A 23,449-nucleotide genomic window follows, 5' to 3' on the forward strand; every position below is an offset into this window, starting at 1 on the left:
CAGCCCCCCCTGCGCTGTCCCCTGCCCTGGGGCTCAGCCCCCCCTGCGCTGTCCCCTGCCCTGGGGCTCAGCTCCCCTGTGCTGTCCCCTGCCCTGGGGCTCAGCTCCCCTGTGCTGTCTCCTGCCCTGGGGCTCAGCCCCCCCTGCGCTGTCTCCTGCCCTGGGGCTTAGCCCCCCCTGCGCTGTCCCCTACCCTGGGGCTTAGCCCCCCCTGCGCTGTCCCCTGCCCTGGGGCTCAGCTCCCCTGTGCTGTGCTCCTCCCCACCCCTTTTGCCTTCCTGGTGCGTGCACTGGGCAGGGGGTTGCTGAGGCCAGCTCAAGAAGCCCTCTGTTTGCACAGTGGCAGGCCCTGGCCCTGGCAGGCATCAACTAAAGCCTCGTTCCTTCAAACAGGTTCACTTGACACCTCCACCGACTCTGCGGTTTTGCTTAAGTGCAGTCGTGGACATGTTTTCCCCATCCCTCATTTCTAGGAGAATTCTGAAACTCTTGTACATTTCTTTTTCTGTTTTGCACACTTGGCCTCAGAGTGTTGAAATCCTACCGGTATGTACAGTGACGCGGACCATTCCTTCTCAGACCCCAGCCGCATCACATTGTCCCTCAGTTCCCACCTGCTGTGGCCCTTTCCTTCCATGGTCCCCGTGCTGTCCGTATCCCTGTGGTCCTCCACCCTGAGCATGCTCAGCCCCAGGGCGTCCCTCGGCATCTTGACTCCAGAGCCATTTGCATGTGACCTCATTCCCCTGGCCGGGCCCTGTGCTGCTGGTGACGCCCTCTCCCCTCTCTCTCAGTGAGGAAGGAAGACTGTCTACCTCTCAAGATGCTGCTTGTAAAGACACGGAGAGCCCCGAGCCAGCAGAGGCGAAGTGTACAGTCCCCCGGCCTCCCAGCAGCAGTCCCGAGCAGAGGTAACCACCCGGCGGCCTGCGCCCTCCCAGGCCTGCCTGGCCTTTTCCGGGGGGAGGGGCAGGGAGTGTGGAGGTTATCAGCTCTTCAGCAGTGGCCTCTGCCTGTCCTGCTGGCAGCTGAGAGCTAGTATTCTGTCTCCATATCCAGAAGCAGAGCCTTGCCCAAAGGTTCCTGGCAGCACTGGCTCTTTGGGAAGTTTCCAGAAAAGGGAGCCTTGCTCTGAACCTTTGGGTCTTTTGCTGAGGCTGGGTGGGGAATGGTGGTTTGAGGTCCTCAGCCCCACCCTAGGGTACCAGGGCACTTCCTTCTCCAAGGCCTTTCACAGGTGAAATACTCAGCCCAGACAGCACCCCCAGGGGCTGAGCCTGTCCTGTGGCGCCGTCTGCCAGGGCTGGTGACTTGCTATGTGGTGTTTTCTTTCTAGTCACCTTTTGCTCAGACTGAGCCAGTGGTCTGAAGGGATAGGCCAAGCCAAAGCCTCAGCCGAGGGCCGGCGCCCAGGCCCGTACACACGGCCTCGCAGGTAGAGCCAGTGGCCTGGGAGCTCCGGAGCCCACGCCCACGGATGAGTGAGGAGGCGCCTCCCAACACGGGACTGTGCTCAGCACCCCTCAGTTATCTGACGCTGTATATTCCTCCTCAAAGGAATAAAATGACCTTTAAAGCAGTTTCAGAGGCGTTGTATTTTCCCCCGGCCCCCATGTGGGTGTCCTACAGCGCAGGACCAATAGGGGCCTGCCTGTCCTCATCACGCCTGGGGCCCAAAGAGACTGCAGGTTAGCACAAGAAGTGTTGAGCATCTAGACTCGGAGGTGTTGGGAGCAGAAGGCAGGTGTCCATCTGCTCAGCAGGGCTTAGGGAGCGCCCTCACTTTCACTTGCCTTGGGTTCTGGGTATCTGCCTCAGCCAGTCGCATGGAGGTAGCCAGGGAGGCCCCCTGTTGGGAGCCATTGGTCCCAGTGCATCTTGGCCTGTCTTCTCTGACATGATCATGAGAAGAACTCTGGGGGCACCTCCTCTGCAGTACAGAATTGTTTGCCACCGGAGACCCATTTGCCCTGGCTAGAAATGGCCAGCATGAAGAGCCCTGCCCCGCTCACCTGCAGAGCAAGTGGCCGGCAGAAAGGCTGGGGTGAGCCAGAAGAAAAGGAGTCCCAGTCATGCCCCACATGTGCATGGCAAATGGACAGAGGCACAGGGGCCACACCTAGAGCAGCATTTGGGGGCTCTGGACAGGTGGCAGGAGCCTGTTGGATGGCACAAGTTCAGTGGTGCCGTGAGGCCTCGGTATTTGGGGAGCCATCCACGGCAGGGTGGAGAGCGAAGATCCCCCTTGGTTCCCGTGCTCCTGTGGATACCACAGCCTCTCGTTCCACTGCCACTCATCCAGTTGGTCTGCACTGACCAAAGGGCTGGTGCCTCTCACATAGTATACATTTGCAAAGTCCCAGGGGTGAGGGTAAAATGGAGCTAAGAGGAGTTAAAGACCTTGCTTTAGAATCCTAGCCATCACTACAGAGGCAGAGATCTGGAAGATTGTGGTTCCAGGTGAGTCCAGACACAAAAAGTTTGTAAGACCCCGTCTCAACCAACCAGAAGCTGCATGTGGTGGCTAACACCTGTCACCCCAGCATAAATAGAGGAGATCACAGTCATAAAAAGCAAGACCTGTCACCCCAGCATAAATAGAGGAGATCACAGTCATAAAAAGCAAGACCCTATCTTAAAAAAACAAAAACAAAAAAAAACTGGAGGCTGGGCGCTGGTGGCTCACGCCTATAATCGCGGTTCAAAGCCAGCCCGGGCAGTAAAGTCTGTAAAACTCTTATCTCCAATAAACCACCAGAAAACTAGAAGTGCCATGTGGCCCAAGTGGTAGAGCACTAGCCTTGAGATGAAGAGCTGAGGGACACCGCTCAGGCCCAGAGTTCAAGCCCCATGACCAACCGACCAAAAAACAAACTGCGTGTGGTGGCTCACACCCCTCCCAGCTGTTCAGGAGGCTGATACCTGAGGATCATGCATGATTTTTTTTGGGGGGGAGGGGTCCGGTCGTGGGGCCTCAGCTGTCCCTCAGCTCTTCAGCTCAAGGCTAGCGCTCTACCACTTGAGCCACAGCGCCACTTCCGGCTTTTTTCTTTTTGCTTATGTGGTGCTGAGGAATCAAACCCAGGGCCTCGTGCATGCAAGGCAAGTACTCTACCACTGAGCCACCTTCCCAGCCTCTCATGCATGATTTGAAGCCAGCTGGGTCAGGAAAGTCTCTGAGACTTTATCTCTGGTTAACCAGTGAAAATGCCAGAAGGGGAGCAATGGCTCCACTGGTAGAGCAACTAGCCTTGAGCACAAAAGCTAAGGACAGATCCAAGACCTGAGTTCAAGCGCAGTACCATCACATAAAAGGTAAAGGATAGATTGGCCCAAGTGGTAGAACACCTGGTTAACAAACAGGTCCTAGCTGGCACTGGTGGCTCACATCTGTCATCCTAGCTTCTCAGGAGGCTGAGATTCTTACCTCCAAAAACCCACCAGAAAACCAGAAATGGCACTGTAGCTCAAGTGGTAAAGTGCTTGCCTTGAGCTGAAGAGCTGAGGGACAGTACCCAGGCCTGCAACTGACCAAAAAAAAGCAGAGGTCCTGGGTTCAAGCCCCAGGCCTATTGGAGAGGTAGAGGGAAGCTTGCAGCTAATGAGTGGAGAGGGCCAAGTGCACACCCAGTTTTCTCTGACATGCACTGGGATGGGCACATCTGAGGGGGAGGGTGCGTGGGCCTACTAGGTCTTCCATGTCAGGAACAGGGTAAAAGCAGCCTTAGCTGCCACTGGAGCATTCTTTCCCAAGACAACAAGAATGTCTCAGCCAGCGCCAGTGGCTCATGCCTGTCACCCTAGCTACCCAGGAGGCTAAGACCTGAGCATTGTGGTTCAAAGCCATGAAAGTTTGTCAGATTCTTTTTCTTTTTCTTTTCTTTTCTTTTTTTTTTTCCTGTTAATGGGGCTTAAACTCAGGACCTAGGTGTTGTCCCTGAGCAATTTTTGCTCAAGGCTAGTGTTCTACCACTTTGAGCCATAGTGCCACTTTCAGAAATAGGAGTCTCATGGACTTTCCTCCTAAGGCTGGCTTTAAACCTAAATCCTCAAATCTGTTTTCTGAGTAGCTAGGGTTACAGTCGTGAGCCACCAGCGCCCAGAAGTTTATCAGATTCTTGCCTCCAATTAATCAGCAGAAGGCAAGAAGTGGAGCTGTGGCTCAGGTGGTAGAGTGCCAGCTCAGGGATAGCACCCAGCCCCTGAGTTCAAGCTCCAGGACTGGCACCAAAAAAAAAAAAAAGTGACTTGCTCAGGTTATAGTTTTGACAGGAAGTCACCCCATCTTCCATTTCAATTTCAAGTCTGACATTGGCTGTTAGGAGCACAGAAGTTTTGTTTGGTTGCTTTGCCTTGCTTTGCTTTCTGAGTGATAAACCCTTGCTTGCTTTTCAAGTGAATTATGTGGCTCTCACTCTGTGGGACAGATAAAAGTGCTCTCAAGAAGGGAGAACATAATGCTCTTGCAGGCCCTGGGGCACATATTTCAAAGACGTAAGAGACCCGGGTAGCTGGTAGCACATTCATATAATCCTAGCTATTCAGGCTGAGATCTGAGAATCATGGTTCAAAGCCAGCCCTGACAGAAAAGTCCCTGTGAGTCTCTTATCTCCAGTTAACCACCCAAGAAAGCCAGAAGTGGAGCTGTGGCTCAAATGGTAGAGCACTAGCCTTGAGCAAAGAAGCTCAGGGACAGTGCCTAGGCCCTGAGTTCAAGTCCTAGGACCGGCACACGCACACCAGCTAGGCGCTAGTGGCTCATCCTATAATTCTGGCTACTCGGGAGGCTGAGATCTGAGAATCACAGTTCAAAGCCAACCCAGGAAGAAAAGTCCTCTTGAGACTTTTTTTTTTTTTTCCAATTAACGACTCAGAAACCAAAATGGCACTGTGGTGCAAGTGGTGGAGTGCTAGTCTTGAGCACAGGAGCTCAGGGACAGTGCGCAGGCTGAGCTCAAGCCCCATTAACAAAACAACAAAAACGAGAGCTGTGTACACAGACGTGAGAAGTTGTACCCACAGACAGGCAGCACTGAGAAGCTGGAAGGCCAAAACGAGAGCTGTGTACACAGACGTGAGAAGTCGTGCCACAGACAAGCAGCACTGAGAAGCCGGAGGCCTGGCCTCCCAGAGCCCTGCTGCTCTGCTCTCTACTTCAGGTGTCTGTCTCCTCCCTAGGACGGAGCAGCCAAGTGGGCCGGGAGACGCAGCAGTCAATGGCCCTGTATGATGAGTGATGGAGCTGCTGCCGGCTGAGGACTGCAGACCACCGCCCCGGCTCCGGAGGGACGTGCGCCTCCGCGTCGTCACAGCTGCTCTCACTGTGCGAGGGATCAGGACCAGCACCCTTTCTATTCTAGATTCTAAGACACTGTACAGAGAAATCCAGACGTGTAAAAAGACTGCACATTGACAAATACCAAGAATTTTTGCGTATGTTTATATTGTATTGTTCTAAATAACGGGTGGCCTGTGAGCACACGCCTGCCACCGCGTGACGATAGTGTGATGCTGTAGTTAAAATGCTCGTAAGAATAGTTTTATAAAGTGAACACAGATCTATTGTATTTGACCTTTATTAGTGCGACCAAAGTATTAGGCAAGTTTCCTACGTTTTTCACCTTGTACAAAGTTCCGAACTCGTTTCTCCTCCAGGCTGGCAGCGCGCAGCCCTCAGTGCCCTCCACTGCTATTTTGGTTGTTCCAACTTACAACAGTGATTTTGAATAAGAAATATTGGGTGTTCTTTTATAACCAGTTTTTGATTGGTAATTGTTTTCTGTATTGTTTAAAATGGATCAAAACTGTAAGTCTGTTGGTAGAGGTTGAGTATTTATTGCTGCAGCTTAGTTGATAAATGCGTGTTCCTGTAAGCCATACGTTCTGTGGCGGTCTGTGTGCTTGAGCCGTGCTTCGGTGAGGCACTGGAGGGCTGGAGGGTCATGGCGAGGGTTTGGGTTTGGGGGTGGTTCTGTTCCTGTTTTTGTTGTTGTTTGTTTCATTTGGGTAGTTCCTTTGCCTTCTTACCCCATTCTCCCAAACCGGCCTGTCCTTGACCACGTGTCAGCCGTGCCCACAGGAGGCCCCTGTGTCACGCGCGGCAGGTCAGCTGCAAGTTGGATGCCTACGCCGAGGACGGGGGTGGGGCATGCGCATTTCACACGCCGGGGTCTGTGGAGCGGAGAGCACGCTCCGGCACGGAACGAAGCATGTTACCTGTTTCACTGTACCTTGTGAGCTTTCCCTCGTCAACTCTAAACCAGTGCGTTTTTTAGAGCTGGTTTGTGTATATATATAGTGATTATGGATACTAATTCAATGTAATTTATAATTTTCTATGTCAATATCAAATCCATCACCGCCTTCTCCACCAGCTGAAGCAATATATTGTACATTGTATATTGCCACGCCGTCTGGTGAGTGGGCTAGCACTTCACCTCTTGCACTTTTAGATGCAAATCAGTTTTTCATTTCTGTAATAGAAAATTATTCACGTATTTTTACATCGTTTGTTTTTTCCTGATCAGTATTTAAAACCAAAAGGATATTCTGAGAAAAAAAATGGCCAACAAATTTTTTAGAGACAGCATCCCAAGCACCGTGCCTAAACAATACATTGCATATAGAAATAAAGAATCAAACGTCTACGCCTTACTCCTTCTTTACTCCACTCCAGGGAGCGCAGCCTGCGAGGCTTCCACAAAATGGCCTGCCACTCCAGGGGGTGCGGGGAGCCCAGGGCCTAGTGGCAGGCCAAGGGTCCGCTTGGCCTGTCCGTGCCTGCCTGGCGCCGTCTGCCCAGTGCTCCTCCACTGAGACCCTGCGTTCTCCCCGGGGCGCTGGGCTACCAGCGCGGGCTCCTTCCTCTTGTCTCAGGGATCCTGACCTGTGTGGCCGCGACCTCAGACTGACGGGTGCTCTGCTTCTCTCCCCAGGCGAGGAGCCTGCCGGCCACAGTCGAGCCTTGGCCCCATGGCGGCGTGGCCAAGGAGATGATAACTGTCTGGGAAATGGGTGTGTGGGGGCTACCTTTGGGCAGGGTTCTAGTTTGCTCATCTTAGATGGCAGAGAAAGAAAGGATAGAATGGGAGGGGTCAGCCTGCCGGGTCAAAGGGTGCAGGCCCAAGGATGGCAGCGAATGCCCACGTTCTATTTTAGTTGCTGCGTGTTGGCAATATGGATTGCAAGACTAACATGTCTACAAATACCTGTATTTAAAATAAAAAATAAAGCCTGATTCTTTCTTTCTAGAGCTCTCTTGTACCTTTCATGGGCTTTAACAACCAGACCTGACGCCGGCCATCGCCAGTGAACTGCTGTCATTGTAAGGGCCGGCCCTGAGCCGTGTCCGCAGTCCTGTACTCTACTGCCAGCCACACCTCCAGCCTAGCCTTCGTGGGGCCTGAACTCTCGGCCTGGGCGCTGCCACTGAGCTCTTCAGCTCAAGGCTAGCACTCTCCCACTTGAGCCACAGCGCCGCTTCTTTCTGCTTATGTGGTGCTGAGGAATGGAACCCAGGGCCTCATGCATGCAAGCAAGGCAAGCGCTCTACCACTGAGCCACCTTCCCAGCCCCTTGTTAATTGTTTTGAAGATGGAGTCTTGGGGACTTTGCTGTGCAGCCTGTGCTATGGTCCAAGCATCTGTGGAGCTGGGGCAGGTTTCAAGCTAGCCTCAACTTTGTAGCACTCAAAAAAAACAGGGCCAAGAAATTTTTTAGAGCCACCAAGTTGGTAATCCTAGCTACTGAAGAAGCTGAGATCTAAGGATCACAGCTCAAAGACAGCCCAGGCAGGCCAGTCTGTAAAGCTCTTGTTGCAGATAAACAACTGTGAGCTGGAAGTGGTGCTGTGGTTCAAGTGGTAGAGTGCTAGCCTTGAACAAGAGCTCGGGGACAGAGCCAGGCCAAAGTTCAAGCCCCAGGACTAGCAAAATAAGAGTGACATTCAAACTCATTTCTCGACCCTCCCTCCTGGTAGCTTTTGCCCCTTCCTGTACCCTCCTGGGTACAGGCTCAGAATCAGACCTTCTGTCTCCACTCCAGCGGGAATGAAGTGTGGGCCAGGTGAGTTAACTTGGTAGTGGCAGATTGGTGACAGAAAACATGCAATATTAGTAGTGAACTCCACTCACTGTGTCTTCCCCTGCTGGCTCTGCGGAATACGTGCTTAGCTGTCATTTAAAACCTGTACATCAGACAGCCCAGGTCGCCTCGGCACACTCATCGTCCTGCTTCGAGGCCAGCTGCATCCCAAGGGTCAAATCTGGTCCACTACCTGGATTTACAAATAAAACCGGGGGGCGGGGGGAGGGGACTGTGTAAGTTATACAAAAAAAAGGCAAAGTGGATCACAGCTCTAAGACTTAACAAAATACTTTCAAGAAATGTAGAGATGAAAGAAGCTAAGAAAAACAATTTCCACTAGAATGAAAATTCTCTGCTTTCCCAGTGTCTTAGAGGGTTTACCTGTCCTGAGGATCAAAAGGTAGGGATGGCATTGTCCAAAAGGACCTGTACTCATCACCTGACATGTAACTAACCCTCTGCGTGTCACTTTCATAAGATAGAAAAAAAATGGCCCACAAGAATGGAAGTTGTTCCACATCACAGCTCACCTGAGGAACGTGGGCGCTGTTCAGCTAGGCTAGCCTCCCGTCCCAGGGCGGGGCTCGGGTCACAAACCCCAGCATTGCAGTCGGGGGAGCTTTTCCACAGCTTTAGCAGCAGTCTGTCCTCAGGACCACGCTCTCCTTTTGGTTTTGTCAGTCGTGGGGCTTGAACTCAGCCTGAGTTCTGTCCTTCAACTCTTCAGCTCCAAGTGAGTGCTCTACCGTTTGAGCCACAGCGCCACTTCTGGTTTTCTGGCAGTTAATTGGAGATAAGAGTCATGGACTTTCCTGCCGGGGCTGGCTTTGAACCATAACCCTCAGATCTCAACCTCCTGAGTTGGATTACAGACGTGAGGCACCAGGGGCTGGGAAGGTGGCTCAGGGGTAGAGCACTTGCCTTGCAATGCATGAGGCTCTGGGTTCGATTCCTCAGCACCACGTAAGCAAAAAGAAAAAAGCCGGAAATGGCACTGTGGCTCAAGTGGTAGAGCACTAGCCTTGAGCTGAAGAGCTGAGGGACAGTGCCCAGGCCCAGAGTTCAGGCCCCCACAACCGGACCCAAAAAAAACAGACTTGAGGCACCAGTGCCTGGCTTATTTTTTTTTATCTTGTACTGGCATCTTCCCCTCCCTCATCAATAGGTGCCCAGTTGGAGAATTTGTTTACATACACAACCAAAACATAACTAATTGGTATTGAAAATCCAATAAATGAATTTTAAAACATGCTGGACACAGGAGAAGACACGATTTATGACATTAAGGCTGAGGATGGTGGTGCATCCAGTAATCCAGCAGGATGGCGGCAAGTTGGAGGCTCTCCTGGGCACTGTACAGAGTAAGATCCTGTCTCCGTGGATTTTTTTTTTTTTTTTAAGATTTATGAGCTTAGGAGAGAGCAATAGACTATTCAGAAACGCATGAGAGGGAAAGAAAACACGCATAAAGAAAAGAGCAGAAGAGAAATACAGTGCAAATGTAACAGTTCCAGAATGGAAAGGAAAGGACAGAAAGACTGGAATGCAGAACTTCCTAAACCTCAGTTGGTTTCTGAGGAGAGAACGAGGCATCGCCCTCCACTGGTATCAGATGAAGCCGCTAAGATGCCCGGCAGGAGCTGGGGGCAGAGGCAGAGGCCTCGCCCACGGCCCTCAGCTTACTTTTTGATAGAAACGATGAGATCCGGGAGACAGTGGAGTGACTCTTCAGGAGGAAGTCACAGTCTGCTTTAGGTGCTCGATACATCTTTCAAAACTGGATGGTCACAGGGTGGATGGCAAGCACCTGCCATTACCACTCTGACGGGCATCTAGTGATGCTCGAGACTACAGAGGAGGCAGTGCCCTGCGGGCCGCTAGGGGTCTCCAGCGCCACATTTGGGAGGGGAGGGGAGGGGAGGGGAGGGGAGGCGAAGGGAAGGTGCCAGAACAAGGCTGAACAAATGGGACTGAGCACCAGACTGCCCACCGGAGCTGTAGAGAAGCCCACACAATGCGCAGTTTGGAGGTGGTGTGTGGCAGGCTCTGCCCTGAAATGGGGAGGCTAGCCTTGTTGAACGTGAACTCAGAGGACAAAAAGTATGTTGCCATTTTGAGAGAAAGCCTTTTGTTGGGGCTGAGGCCCCATCACAACCAAACACCTGACCCCTTGCCACAGAGCGTTTGAGAGACGTGAACGGCGGGGTCCCGTGGAATAGTTGGAGCTATGGTGAGCCATGCGTCAGCATAGATGCCAGAGGCTGGGGACGGAGGCTCACAGCAGAGGAGGGCGTTTTCTTAGTAGCAGCCACAGCCCGAGCTTGGAGAAGTACTGGGTGGCTCACCGCCTCCGGCAGGGGCTGCCATTCGACACCAGGAGCAGATGCTGCAGAAGCCCAGCGTGGCGAAGGAGCCGGGGTCCCCTGCCAGATCACAGCAGAGACTGGTGGCCTGAGCCAGGGCAGCAGGGGACCGCTGAGGTCTGGGAAGTCCTTACTGCACAGAGCTCTACCCCTGGCTCCACAGGTTGATGGCTGGGGGGGGGGGGGATAGGCAGGGCCCTCCCTCCCAGACCTGAAGAGCACCATTTCCACAGTCCTGTGCACCCCAGCCGGTCTGGGAATATAGAGACACACAAGGGCAGCTAAAAATTCAGCTTTTGTACAAGCTTGTTGCTACTGTATTTTGGTTTGATTATTTTGTTCCTTTATCTAAGGATGGATTTTTTTTTTTTAGTCAGTCACTCATGGGGCTTGAACTCAGCCTGGACGCTGTCCCTCGGCAATTCAGCTCAAGGCTAGCGCTCTACCCTTGAGTCACAGTGCCACTTACGGTTTCCTGGTGGTTACTGGAGATGAGAGTCTCACGGACTTTCCTGCCCCAGCTGGCTTCAAACTGCGGTCCTCAGATCGCAGCCTCCTAAGTAGCTAGGATGACAGCTGGCACACAGCTTCACGATTTTTTTTTTATCCTCTGAATATCCAGTATATGCTATTCACTTTTTAGTTTGACTTTTCTGTAGGTCATTTGCCACTCCCATTTACTTTTTTTTTTTTTTTTTTTTGTGCCAATCCTGGAGCTTGAACTCAAGGCCTGGCGCTGGTCCCTTAGCATTTTGGGTTTTTTTTAGGGGGGGGGGGCATTAATACTCAAGGCTAGTTAGTGTTCTACCATTTGAACAGCTTTTCGGTAGTTAATTGGAGATAAGAGTCTCATAACTTTCCTGGGTGGGCTGGCTTTGAACCTCCATCCTCAGATCTCACCTCCTGAGTAACTAGGATTACAGGCGTGGGCCACCAGCTCCCGGCTTCCTCTCATTTCCTTTTTAGGTGTGCTTTTCCCTTCCTTTTCTCCAAAATCAGCACATCTGCCTTTTAGTGTTTTGTTCATTTTTACTAGTATCCACTGAGGGGGTTCACCGTGACGTCTCCACACACACGTGCGCACCGTGCACCCCGCTCAGCCTCGCCCATGCTGTCCCCCGTCCCTCTCCCCTTAAAGCAATTTCCAGCCGTTTCATTGCTCTGCTTTTATACTGTGCAGATACTCTACATGTATCGCATTTGTCCATTCACCTTCCTCTGCCCTCCCCCACCTGAGCTCAGAATTCCGATTTCTAGCATATCTTTGTCCTGTTCATGTAGCCTTTCCCTACTTACACCTTCCTTTTACCTACAAGTGAAACCGCTGCCCTCCTATTTCTTCCACCTTCCCAATCGATCATTGTCTGCACTTCATAAGTAGATTATCCAGACATTTGTGTGTATTAGTTGTTTTGCATTCTGTTTAGTTTTTGTGCAATTTTTTTTTTTTTTTGCTTTGTGGTGCTGAGGAATCGAACCCAGGGCCTAAGGCATGCAAGGCAAACGCTCTACCACTGAGCCACCTTCCCAGCCCCCCTGTTTAGTTTTTTATGCATGTTTATTCTTCATTTCACTTCCCCTCTTCCCACCCCAATACAATCATTGACTAGATCTTTTCTCTTTAGATGAGAAATACTTCAAGAAAAAAAATAAATAAATTGTATTAAGAAAGAGGGTAGAAGCTGGGCGCCAGTGGCTCACGCCTATAATCCTAGCTACTCAGGAGCCTGAGATCTGAGAATTACAGTTCAAAGCCAGCCCAGAAAGAAAAGTCCATGAGACTTATCTCCAATACAACACTAGAAAACCAGAAGTGGCACTGTGGCTCAAGAGGTAGAGCGCTCACCTTGAGCTGAAGAGCGCAGGGACAGCGCCCAGGCCCAGAGTTCAAGCCCCAGAACCGACAAAAAGAAAAAAGAGGGTGGAAAGTGCCTGTCTTAGAAGAAATTAGAAAAAGAACAGCAAAATATGTCAAAGACAGAAGAAAGACAGATGCTAAAAAGAAAAGCGCCATAAAATGAAGGCTGGACAGGGACACACAGTGCTGTTCCTGGTGGGAAATAAAAAGGTAAAAAATAAAACACGACAAAGGTTCTCATCGCCTGGAAGCGTTCGGTGCCACCAAGTTTTATGTGTCTTTTAAAGAGACGGATTTGATAGTCTGGTCGCTGGCGCAGCCACACATGGCCCTGTCACAAGAAAAACAGCATGTAGACACACAGCCTTCAGCTTCTGGAAGAGACTACTGCACCCCCCTCCAGCCAATTCTGCAGAGGAACAGACCAGGACATGGGGGGGGGGGGGAGCTGGACGTGGGCAGGGACAGCCCAGGACTTGGAGCTGGGGTCACCTTGCTTGCTCACCCAGCAAGCTGAAGAAAGGTCACCAACCTCTGCTCGGGGCTGCCACCCATACACAAGTGAGATACCACAGGCTTGGCGACCATCTAGAATGTTCCTGGGGTTTCCAGAATGCAGTCCAAAGTGCCACTTAGGAAATATGGTTCCATCCATCTGTTGACATGGGTCCTACTGTGAATAGTGAGAAGTCGAGGGAGGAGCTGGACACTCCTAGCTACACAGGGGGCTGAGATCTGACAGTCATGATTCAAAGCCAGCCCAGGCAGGAAAGTCCATAAGACTCTTACTTCTATTTAACCACTGAAAAGCTGGAAATGGAGGGGCTGGGAAGGTGGCTCAGTGGTAGAGTGCTTGCCTCACATGCAGGAAGCCCTGGGTTCATTCCTCAGCACCACATAAACAGAAAAAGCCGGAAGTGGTGCTGTGGCTCAAGTGGTAGAGCACTCGCCTTGAGCTGAAGAGCTTAGGGACAGCGCCCAGGCCAAGTTAAAACCTCAGTACCAACGCAGAAAATACAGAGAAGGAAGGGGAGGAGGAAGAGAAGGAGGAGGAGGAAGAGGAAGGGGGCGGCAGATGATGGTGGTAGCAGCAAGAAAAGAAAGGCAAACAGTCCACACAGACAGGAAGCACACACGGGCCTTTCTAAAATTCTGGCCTTGCTATGGGCCATTGTAGCCCAAAGCCCTTCCCTTGGTGTCCCTGTAGTGCAGCAGCTGGCCAAGGGCTGGACACAGGCCGGCCTGGCCTGTCCGTGTCACCATGCCTGTGTGCTGTCCCCAGCCGGGCCCCCTCCCGAGCAGGAAGAGGACAGCCGGTGCCACTGTAGGGCGCAGGTTGGTAAACGGCAGGAAGGGCAGCAGCAGCAGCTCCTCAGGGTCTCCTCCACCGCCTGCATTGTAAGTCATAGGTCACAGGTCATAGGTCGGCCAGGGCCTGGGGTTTCGCTCCATTCCTCCAGAGACTCACCACCCCTTTCTGCCTGTGCCCCAGCTCATTCTGGTACCTTCCATTTAAACCCAGGAGGTCGAACCTTCAGGCTTTCTGTTAGAAAGCTCCAGCCCTGTGGGGTGGCAGGGGACACCCCAATGAGTTCTTAGGGTGTCCGACTTCCCAGCCTCCAGCTTTTCACTGCTTGATTGGAGCCAAGAGTCTAGTTTGTCTGCCTAAACTGTCTCCAAGCTTTGATCCTCAGATCTCAGCCTCCTGAGTAGCTAGGATGACAGGTGTGAGCCACTGGTATCCAGCTTGTGTTCTTGATCTTTTTTTTTTCTGTTTTTTCTTTTGGCACAGGGTTAATGTTTTTTTGTGTGTGGGGGGTGGGGGGGTTCCGGTTGTGGGGCCTGAACTCTGGGCCTCAGCGCTGTCCCTCAGCTCTTCAGCTCAAGGCTAGCGCTCTACCCCTTAAGCCACAACGCCACTTCCGGCTTTTTTCTTTTTGCTTAAGTGGTGCTGAGGAATCGAACCCAGGGCCTCAGGCATGCAAGGCAAGCACTCTACCACTGAGCTACCTTCCCAGCCCCAGGGTTAATGTTCTTGATCTTAAAAGAACATTCCTAGCCAGGCACCGGTGGCTCACAGCTGTAACCCTAGCTACTCAGGATGCTGAGATCTGAAGATCGTAGTTCAAAGCCAGCCTGAGCAGAAAAGTCCCTGTGAAACTCATCTTCAATTAACCACTCAAAACCTGGAAATGGAACTGTGGCTCAAAGTGGAAGAGCTCTAGCCCTAAGCAAAAAAGAGCTCAGGGACAGTGCCCAGGCCCTGAGTTCAAGCTCCATGACTGACAAGCCCTCATGGAATGTTCTGGTCTCACCTGGCTACTAAGATCCAGGACACAGTGTTACCCCAAACGCACAGCTGAGCATCTGAGTCCCAAAAGCAGCCAGTGGCTCCCAGACAGAGGTGCACCCCCACCCCCACCCCCGTGGGAGAAATCAGAGAGGCTGTTAGGAGCAGATGACTAATGACAGCTAATGTGGGCTGTGTGTTGGCCTCATTAGCACCAGCAATTTGAGTCCTGGATGGAATTACGTTAATTATCAGGAGCAGCTGGGGGGGGGGGAGCCCATCCTCTGCCGGAAATGAATCCGGACCTCCTGTATTGTCAGAGACCTGGGGAAGCGAGAAGAGAAGATTCAAATCAAGACTGGCGAGGAGAGCTGCACGGTAATTTCTACAATTATTTTTCTGCTATTTTATTTTCTCTGCTCAAGTGGACCAGGCCATTGTCCGCTTTTTTTCTTTTTCTTCTGAAATCCAAGCGTGGGAGGTAAAATTACTCGCATTAGAGTTCAGACGAGGCATTAAGCCCATTAAGGAAAGCAATGCAAAAAAGCTTTTATTCAGCTTGTCATGGGGCTGGCGGCGGGGACCGACCTCCCCGCAGCCAGCTGGCGCCCCCCCCACCAGCCTCCCCAGCCCCCCACCCCCGGCTCCCCCAGACTGTAGCCAGGGGCCTCTGCTGGAACACTGGGTGCCATGCCCACAGGATGCTGCCAGGTGACACAGCGGCATCCCCCAGCCCCACTTGACCCTGGGTTCCAGTCTGACCATCTTCGGGAGCCCAGCGCCCTTTGCAGGTGCTGTTTTGGGCCATTTCTGGTCCGTGGCCCAGGTCCCCGGCCCGGTGGCACTTGTGGCTTCCGCGTCAGATTCCTGCTACTGACCTCTTCCTTTCCTGTGGGCAGCTCCTCCTGGGCGACCCCGCAGGCACATTCCTGCCCCGTGCTGGGCTCGGGGCTTCCTGGACCAGGCACACGGGGTAACATAAAATCCCAATGTGCTTTGTTACCAGCCCAGATCAGACTTTGCAATGAAAATGTTCGTCACCTGCCATCCCAGCCAACTGGTTGGCAGGGATGGAGACTGGCACGGTTTGTGGCAAGAACAGTTGCGAGGCCTCATTCCAGCCAGCCAGCAGCGTGCGGTGGCGTGCAGCTGCAGTCCCAGCCACAAGGGGGAGGGGGGTAGACAGGTGGACTGTGATCCACAATCACAGCTTACCTTTGCTCATTCCACGGGCAGAAACAGAGTATTTATCTAAATAAAGTGTTCAGACGGCTCTAGACCTGCAGCCTGATCTCCACCCGCAGACACCCCCACCCCAGACCCCCCACCCCAGACACCACACCCCAGACCCCCCAACTCAGACACCACACCCCACCCCAGACCCCCTCACCCCAGACACCCCACCCCAGACACCACACCCCAGACACCCCACCCCAGACACCCCCACCCGACACCACACCAGACACCCCACCCCAGACACCCCACCCCAGACCCCCTCACCCCAGACACCCCACCCCAGACACCCCACCCCAGACACCCCCACCCGACACCCCCACCCTAGACACCCCCACCCCAGACACCCCACCCCAGACCCCCCAACTCAGACACCACACCCCACCCCAGACCCCCTCACCCCAGACACCCCACCCCAGACACCACACCCCAGACACCCCAACCCCAGACACCCCCACCCCAGACACCCCACCCCAGACACCACACCCCAGACACCCCACCCCAGACACCACACCCCAGACACCCCACCCCAGACACCCCACCCCAGACACCCCACCCCAGACACCACACCCCAGACACCCCAACCCCAGACACCCCACCCCAGACCCCCTCACCCCAGACACCCCACCCCAGACACCCCACCCCAGACACCCCAACCCGACACCCCCACCCAGACACCCCCACCCCAGACACCCCACCCCAGACCCCCCAACTCAGACACCACACCCCACCCCAGACCCCCTCACCCCAGAAACCCCACACCAGACACCCCACCCCAGACACCCCACCCCAGACCTCCTCACCCCAGACACCCCACCCCAGACACCCCACCCCAGACACCCCAACCCGACACCCCCACCCCAGACACCCCCACCCCAGACACCCCACCCCAGACCCCCCAACTCAGACACCACACCCCACCCCAGACCCCCTCACCCCAGACACCCCACCCCAGACACCCCCACCCCAGACACCCCACCCCAGACACCCCACCCCAGACACCCCAACCCGACACCCCCACCCTAGACACCCCCACCCCAGACACCCCACCCCAGACCCCCCAACTCAGACACCACACCCCACCCCAGACCCCCTCACCCCAGACACCACACCCCAGACACCACACCCCAGACACCCCAACCCCAGACACCCCCACCCCAGACACCCCACCCCAGACACCCCACCCCAGACACCACACCCCAGACACCCCACCCCAGACACCACACCCCAGACACCCCACCCCAGACACCCCACCCCAGACACCCCACCCCAGACACCCCAACCCCAGACACCCCACCCCAGACACCCCACCCCCCGACACTCCACCCAACACCCCACCCCAGACACCCCACCCAACACCCCACCCCAGACACCACACCCCAGACACCCCACCCCAGAGAGACCCACCCCAGGCAGATCCACAGACACCCCCAGGGCTCTGTGTTATCCGGGTCCCCTGCCAGTCTCCTGCTCACTCCCGCTCCCCATGGGCTCGCCCTCAGGCTCAGGCTGTGGGGTGAGAGGGCACCAGAGGATCTGGGGACAATCCTTGTGGAGCCAGTGAGTGGCCAGAATGGCCGATGCGACTCAGTAGCTACAGTGCTGCACAGCTGCGGCCTGGGGGGGGGGGGGTTGGAAGCTCCGTGATCCATGAGGTGGGCAGCCAGGGCAGCGGGGGCAGGGGGCAGCGGGGGCAGGGGCAGCGGGGGCAGGGGGCAGCGGGGGCAGGGGGCAGCGGGGGCAGGGGGCAGCGGGAGCACAGGGAAGAAGAGAAAAGTCACAGGAAACAGGAGCAAGGAGAGTAACTTGAGGCCAGTGGCTCTCGCCTGTCATCCTAGCTACTCAGGAGGCTGAGATCTGAGGATCGCAGTTCAAAGCCAGCCCCGGCAGGAAAGCCCATGAGACTCCTGTGTCCAATTAAGCACCAAAAAAAGCCATTAGTGGAGCGGTGGCTCAAGTGTAGAGTGTTAGCCTTGAACAGCACCCAGACCCTGAGTTCAAGTCTTGGTACTCTCATCAAGAAAGAAAGAAGGAAGGAAGGAAGGGAGGAAGGAAGGAAGGGAGGAAGGAAGGGAGGGAGGGAGGGAGGGAGAGAGGGAGGGAGGGAGAGAGGGAAGGAGGGAGGCAGGGAGGGAGGGAGACAGAGGCACAAGACAGCAGGAAAAGCTCCCTGGGTATTTGAGGACCGCCTGCATCTCCTAACAGGACACCGCTCAGCGCAACGCCCGGGCTTGGTCCCCTGAAGCGCGGCCACTTCTGGCTGGCATTTGGCACCGCAGCTGGGCGGCTCACTGGAGCCCCAGGCCGGGGCTGTGCTTAGTCCTGGAGGCCGGGTGGACTTGAACCCCTGCAGCCCTGGCCCAGCAGGCCCTCCCCTCCCCATGGCCGCCTGCCGGAGACAAGGAGCCTCAGGCACATTTTACCAGCCAGGTGCCCACGTGTTTGCTGGAAGCCCCACAGGTCCCCTGCCAGGGCTCCTGGGGGGATACTGAGTCACAGAACGCATCTTGGAGGGATGAGCTCTGAAGATGCAGGCTGCCCCATCCCTGCAGGTGGGACCCGTGCCCGGGGAGGGGTCGTCTGCTCCACTGACCCCTCTGCCTGCTACTGTGTGTGCGTGTCCTGCTGTGATCAGAATCCCGGGATCCTTCAGGGCCCGGCCTGCCCCGCAGTGAGGGGGGGCAGGGGCGTGGTCGCGAGAGTCCCCCCAAAGGGGAAGGGACCCTTTCTTGAAGTGTTTTGGGGGCTTCAGAGCAAGGGCAAGGGGACCCCGAGCTCAGATGCCATAGCTTTGCAGGAGGGGGTGCAGGGCAGAGGCCAGGCACCTCCAAGATGCCTGGGGAGCGCGGCCAGCCCGACCCGCCAGGCCTCCAAGACCATCAGCAGCCCTGCCGTTGCAGGCTGGCACGGGTGCCCCTAGGCACCCCTGAGAACGCCAGCCCAGCGGGAGCCGAGGGGAGGGGGAGAGACAGGGAGGGAGAGAGGGAGGGAGACCACGGGGCTGGGGGGAAAGAAGAGGAAGTGAGGGAGGGAGACCCTCACGAGCATGGGGGGGGGCCTGGACCGGGAGGCGTGGATTTAGGTCAATCAGAACAGAGCACAAGGCTGCGCAGAGCCCGGCCCTCCGCCTGATTTCAATAAATAAGTTTGATTGGCATCAGCCACTCGCTCATTCCCCCTCGGCTGCGTTCGCACACCGAGGGGAGCTGTGACGGAGGCCGGGAGGCCCCCCATCCCGCAGCATCCGCGCTCTGGCCTCCAGCACAAAGCAGTTGCCGGCCTTTGGTTTGGCCCCGGGCGGCTACGGCTGGCAGCTCCGCCCCGCCCTCGGCCTCGCGGGTCCGGATGGAGCCCCGGGGTGGTCCTGCCCTGCCACGCGTGCTGACCCGTGCCCAGCCCTGCTGGGTGCGGGTGCCCAAGCTCACCATCCATTGTGAACTGACCTTGACTCTAAAAGGCCAGTCATCTAGAATGTTCTCAGTTGGATTTCTTGATTCCAGCAAATCATCCTGAAATGTGTTCTTAATAGACTTTCAAATGCAATGCAAATCGCGTTTGGGGAGGCCAAAGTGAAGCAGCTCCATTTGTCTTCCACGGTTTCCAATATTAAAGCTACGCATGGAGACGCAAGTAAAGAAATAAAAATGCAAAAGGCGTGGGCAGAGGCTCTGCCCCCCCATTCACAGGTCCGGGGGGCACATCCCGGTCTCCCTGGCCAGCCCGCCCCCCAGGCCCAGCCCAAACCACGATGCTCAGAGGAGGGAGCTCGTGTCTGCGCAGTGGACAGGTGAAAGGGAAAAAGGAAACACGTGAGAAAACCTGCAAATCCCAAATTCCAGTGTCCACCCCGGCCACGCCGCGTGGAGGAGGGCATTCAGCTGGGTTTAGGAAAAGCCGGCGCCGCGCCCAGGCTCAGTGGCCCAGATCACGGATCATTTCAGCACCAATGAGGCTGCTGTGTGCTGCCGGGGCGCGCTTCCTTGTTGAAAAGCAGACTGGGGCTGGAGGGGGGTGTCTCCGGCTCTCCGAGTCCCTGCACCCCTTTTCACTGGGGGGCCGGCTGGTGCAGCCCCAGGATGACTTCAGGGGTCCTGTGTGATGAGGGTGATGCTCTGGCCCCCACCCGGACAAGATCCACCAGCTCCTGAGCAGGGCATTATCCCTGGGGCCCTGGGTGCTGGGAGGTTCACAGCACCCATGGGAGCCGGTGGAGGGTGGGGGACAGAGGAGGAGGAGCAGAGTGCGGGACAGAATGAATGCACACCCAACCAAGCCCTCCTTGGAAGCCCTACCCCACCACTACACTGATGTGTCGGGGTGGCCGGGTGTCTCCTCAGGATTTTGGGCTATGTGGAGTGGGGCCCAGTGGACGTCAGCTCGGGCCGGAGTGAGGGCCGGGCAGCCCCGCAATGCCCTTCCTCCCCTCTGCAGCCAAGAACAAGTTACCTGAGCTCCTGCCAGCACCTGGGGCTTAGTACCAGTACCTGTGCAGGGCTGAGCAATCGGAGGTGTTAGGGGGCACTAGGTAGCCTTTTTTGGTCTGCACCTGCCCAGCGCTGGGCCACTGCAGGTACTGGCAGCCCCTGGGGTTCACCTCCCCTGCCCTGCCCAGAGGGAGGAGAGGCTTAGCTGCCTCTGAAGCTTCCCTCCTGAAGCCCCCCAGCGCCCTCCCCCAGCGGCCTCCCCCAGCACCCTCCCCCAGCGCCCTCCCCTCTCCCCTCCTCCACAGCCGGGGCTGGGGTGCAGACCAAAAAGGCCACTCGGTGCACCTTAAACATCTCCATGCTTGGCTCTGAGCAGGGGCTGCACATGGGGTACTGGTGTTAAGTCCCTGGTCCTGGCTGGAGAGGGGAGAAGAGTAGGCACTCTCGGCCAGTGTGTGTGTGTGTGTGTGTGTGTGTGTGTGTGCGTGCGCATGTGTGTGCGTGTGTGTGCCAGGCTTGGGCACTCTGACCTGAGCTGGTGTCCACCATTCCCCCCCCCCCCCACACTCCACACAGCCCGGACTGGGAGACGGCCAACTTCCCATACCAAGTGGACAGGACGCCATGAGAACTGGACCCCAGCCTCTGTCCCCGCGTGGCCCCTCCAGCCCGCTGCCAGCACAGTGACCCTGAGCAGCGCAGTCTCTGTTGGCAAATCAGATTTGAGTTATTAGGTTATCTCTGCCCTTTAAAAAAAAAATAAAGTCTCCATCCCCGGTGAGATTCCTAATCGAATGATCAGCACAGATGAACTTCCTTAAAACCAAACCAAACCATCTCACCCCCACCCTGCGAGCGTTGGAGGGAGCCTCTCCTCACCAGAAGGTGCTGGAGCCAGGGCACTGGCAGGGAGAGCTGGGGGACCCCACCCCGCCCTGCCACCCCCTCAGGCCTCCCTGAGCGGAGGGTGTTGCTGCTCAGTGGAGGTCCCCACCCAGCAAGCCAGAGAACCTACACACCATCCTATTGAGTGCTGGTGCTCTACCACTTGACCCGCAGCTCCACTTCCAGCTTTTTGGTGGTTCGTGGGAGATAAGAGTCTCAGGGACTTCCCTGTCTGGGCTGGCTTTGAACCGTGATCCTCGGATCTGAGCCTCCGGAGTAGCCAGGGTTAGGTATTGCTTCTCTTCAGGGCATGAGTCCCATTAGGCCAGGCCCCCCATGCCCTAACCACCCCGAAAGACCTCACCCCCTCAGCCTGGCCCCAGGCACTGGGGTTACAGGTGTGTCACCCGGGAAATGCGGTCAGTGACAGGCAACTTCTTCCTCCCAGGTCCTGCATGCAGTGGGGGAAGGGGTTGCCCTGAGGCCGCTGCTCCCCCTCCCCCATGGGCTTGGGTCGGCACCAGCAGCTCCCTGGGCTGGGCAGCCTCTCTCCCCACACGCCTCCACATCTTTTCCCAAAGCCGCTGTCAGCTCAACAGTGACAGAGGCCACTCAGCCAGCCCGGCCCTCAGCACCCTACAGCCACAGCACCCCCTAGCCCTCACCACCCCATCACAGTGCACAGTACCCCAAGCCCTCAGTACCCCCCACAGTACACAGTACCCCAACCCTCAATACCCAACAATGCACAGTACCCCCAGTTCTCAGTACCCCACCACAGTCACAGTACCCTCAGCCCTCAGCACCCCACACACAGTACACAGTACCCCAACCCTCAGCACCCCACACACAGGGCCCAGTACCCCCAGCCCTCAGTACCCAACAGTGCAAGTACCCCATCCCTCAGTACTCCACAGTACACAGTACCGTCATCCCTCAGTACCCCACCACAGCATACAGTACCCCCAGCCCTCAGTACCCCACCACAGTGCGTAATACCCCCATACCCCCAGCCCTCAGTACCAAACAATGCACAGTACCTCCAGCCCTCAGTACCCCACCACAGCATACAGTACCCCCAGCCCTCAGTACCCCACCACAGTGCATAATACCCCCACACCCTCAGCCCTCAGTACTGAACAATGCACAGTACCTCCAGCCCTCAGTACCCCACCACAGCATACAGTACCCCCAGCCCTCAGCACCCTACCACAGTGTACAGTACCCCCAGCCCTCAGCACCCCCCACACAGGGCCCAGTACCCCCAGCCCTCAGTACCCCATCACAGTGCACAGTACCCTCAGCCCTCAGTACCTCCCACAGTGCACAGTACCCCCAGCCCTCAGTACCCCCCACAATGCACAATACCCCCAGCCCTCTGAACCCCCAGCCTCAGTACCCCACAGCCACTTCTGATTTGATTTCTCTGCCTCTCTCAGGCACCCACTCTAACTTGAAGAACTTTTCCATCTTGATGTTTCACTCCTGGTGTGCCTGTGTTCATGGCTGTGTGTCATGTCTGGGGAAAGGGCGCATTTGGAGGAGGACTCTCTTCTTGTAACGAGGCAGTGGACGGGGCCAGCTCCTAAAGGAGGGAGTGAGGAAGCAAAATGAACAGTCCCCCCCTCCCCGCGGACCCCCCCCCAGCTGCACACATCCATGGCTGCACACATCCATGCCACCAGTGTGGAGGGCCGGCCAAAGGCATGCAGTGGATCTTGGTGGCTGCGGTGGCCACTGTGGACGGACGAGGCCAGCCTCGCCCTGGGCCTCCCTGAGGGACGGTCCTTTGGTGGCTGTCCCCTCCGGCCCAGGTGTGCCCCCTGCCCGGCCCTGCCGCTCCCTTCCCAGTGCCCACAGCAAAGCCAAGGCCCTGCCTCCCTCGAGCCTGGCCAAGGCCACGTGGGGCTGAGGTGGGCCCCAGAAGAAACTGGCTCTGCCTCTGCGTTCTCAGCACCCCCCAGCCTGGGCCTCCCCTCTCTCCCTCCCCTCCCTCCTCCTTGCACTGGTTGCTCCCTGGCCTCGGACCTCACCCCTTGCGGGCAGGGGCAGACAGCCCTCCACAGACCCTGCTTTCCACATCTGAAGCCTGGGTAAGGGGAGAGACGGCTGGTGACCCCTGTGGGGTGCCAACAGGGGAGGGGGTGCTCATCGGCCCTGGAGAACATCACCCCTGCTGGGAAGGGGCTTAGGAGGGGCTGAGGCCGCAGGCCCCGGCAGGCCGGCCACTGTGTGACTGAATCCCCAGATGAAAGGCCTTTATCTGTGAGGTGCCTGGCTGTTGGGGCTCAGCGACATGAAAGCCGCTGGG

The 23,449-nt window shown here is 56.0% G+C and overlaps 1 protein-coding gene across 13 annotated transcripts in view; it reads left to right on the forward strand.

Annotated features, from left to right (window-relative positions):
- The window catches only part of Ppp6r3 (protein phosphatase 6 regulatory subunit 3), a 113,027-nt gene extending 106,382 nt beyond the window's left edge, over positions 1–6,645 (forward strand). For 7 of the 13 annotated variants that reach the window (XM_042675573.1, XM_042675576.1, XM_042675578.1 and 4 more), the window contains 2 exons: positions 795–911; positions 1,337–1,579. In XM_042675573.1, coding sequence (XP_042531507.1) covers positions 795–911; positions 1,337–1,439 — 220 coding nt within the window. In that variant the 3' untranslated portion in view covers positions 1,440–1,579. Of the gene's footprint in view, positions 1–794; positions 912–1,336; positions 1,580–5,178 lie in introns of those variants that run through there. The other 6 variants (XM_042675577.1, XM_042675586.1, XM_042675588.1 and 3 more) reach the window with 1 other exon arrangement.
- The last annotated feature ends 16,804 nt before the right edge of the window (positions 6,646–23,449 follow it).

Source organism: Dipodomys spectabilis, unplaced genomic scaffold (genome assembly GCF_019054845.1).
Source record: "Dipodomys spectabilis isolate Male_0828 unplaced genomic scaffold, ASM1905484v1 ptg000030l, whole genome shotgun sequence".
In the NCBI taxonomy this organism is placed as follows: Eukaryota; Metazoa; Chordata; class Mammalia; order Rodentia; family Heteromyidae; genus Dipodomys; species Dipodomys spectabilis.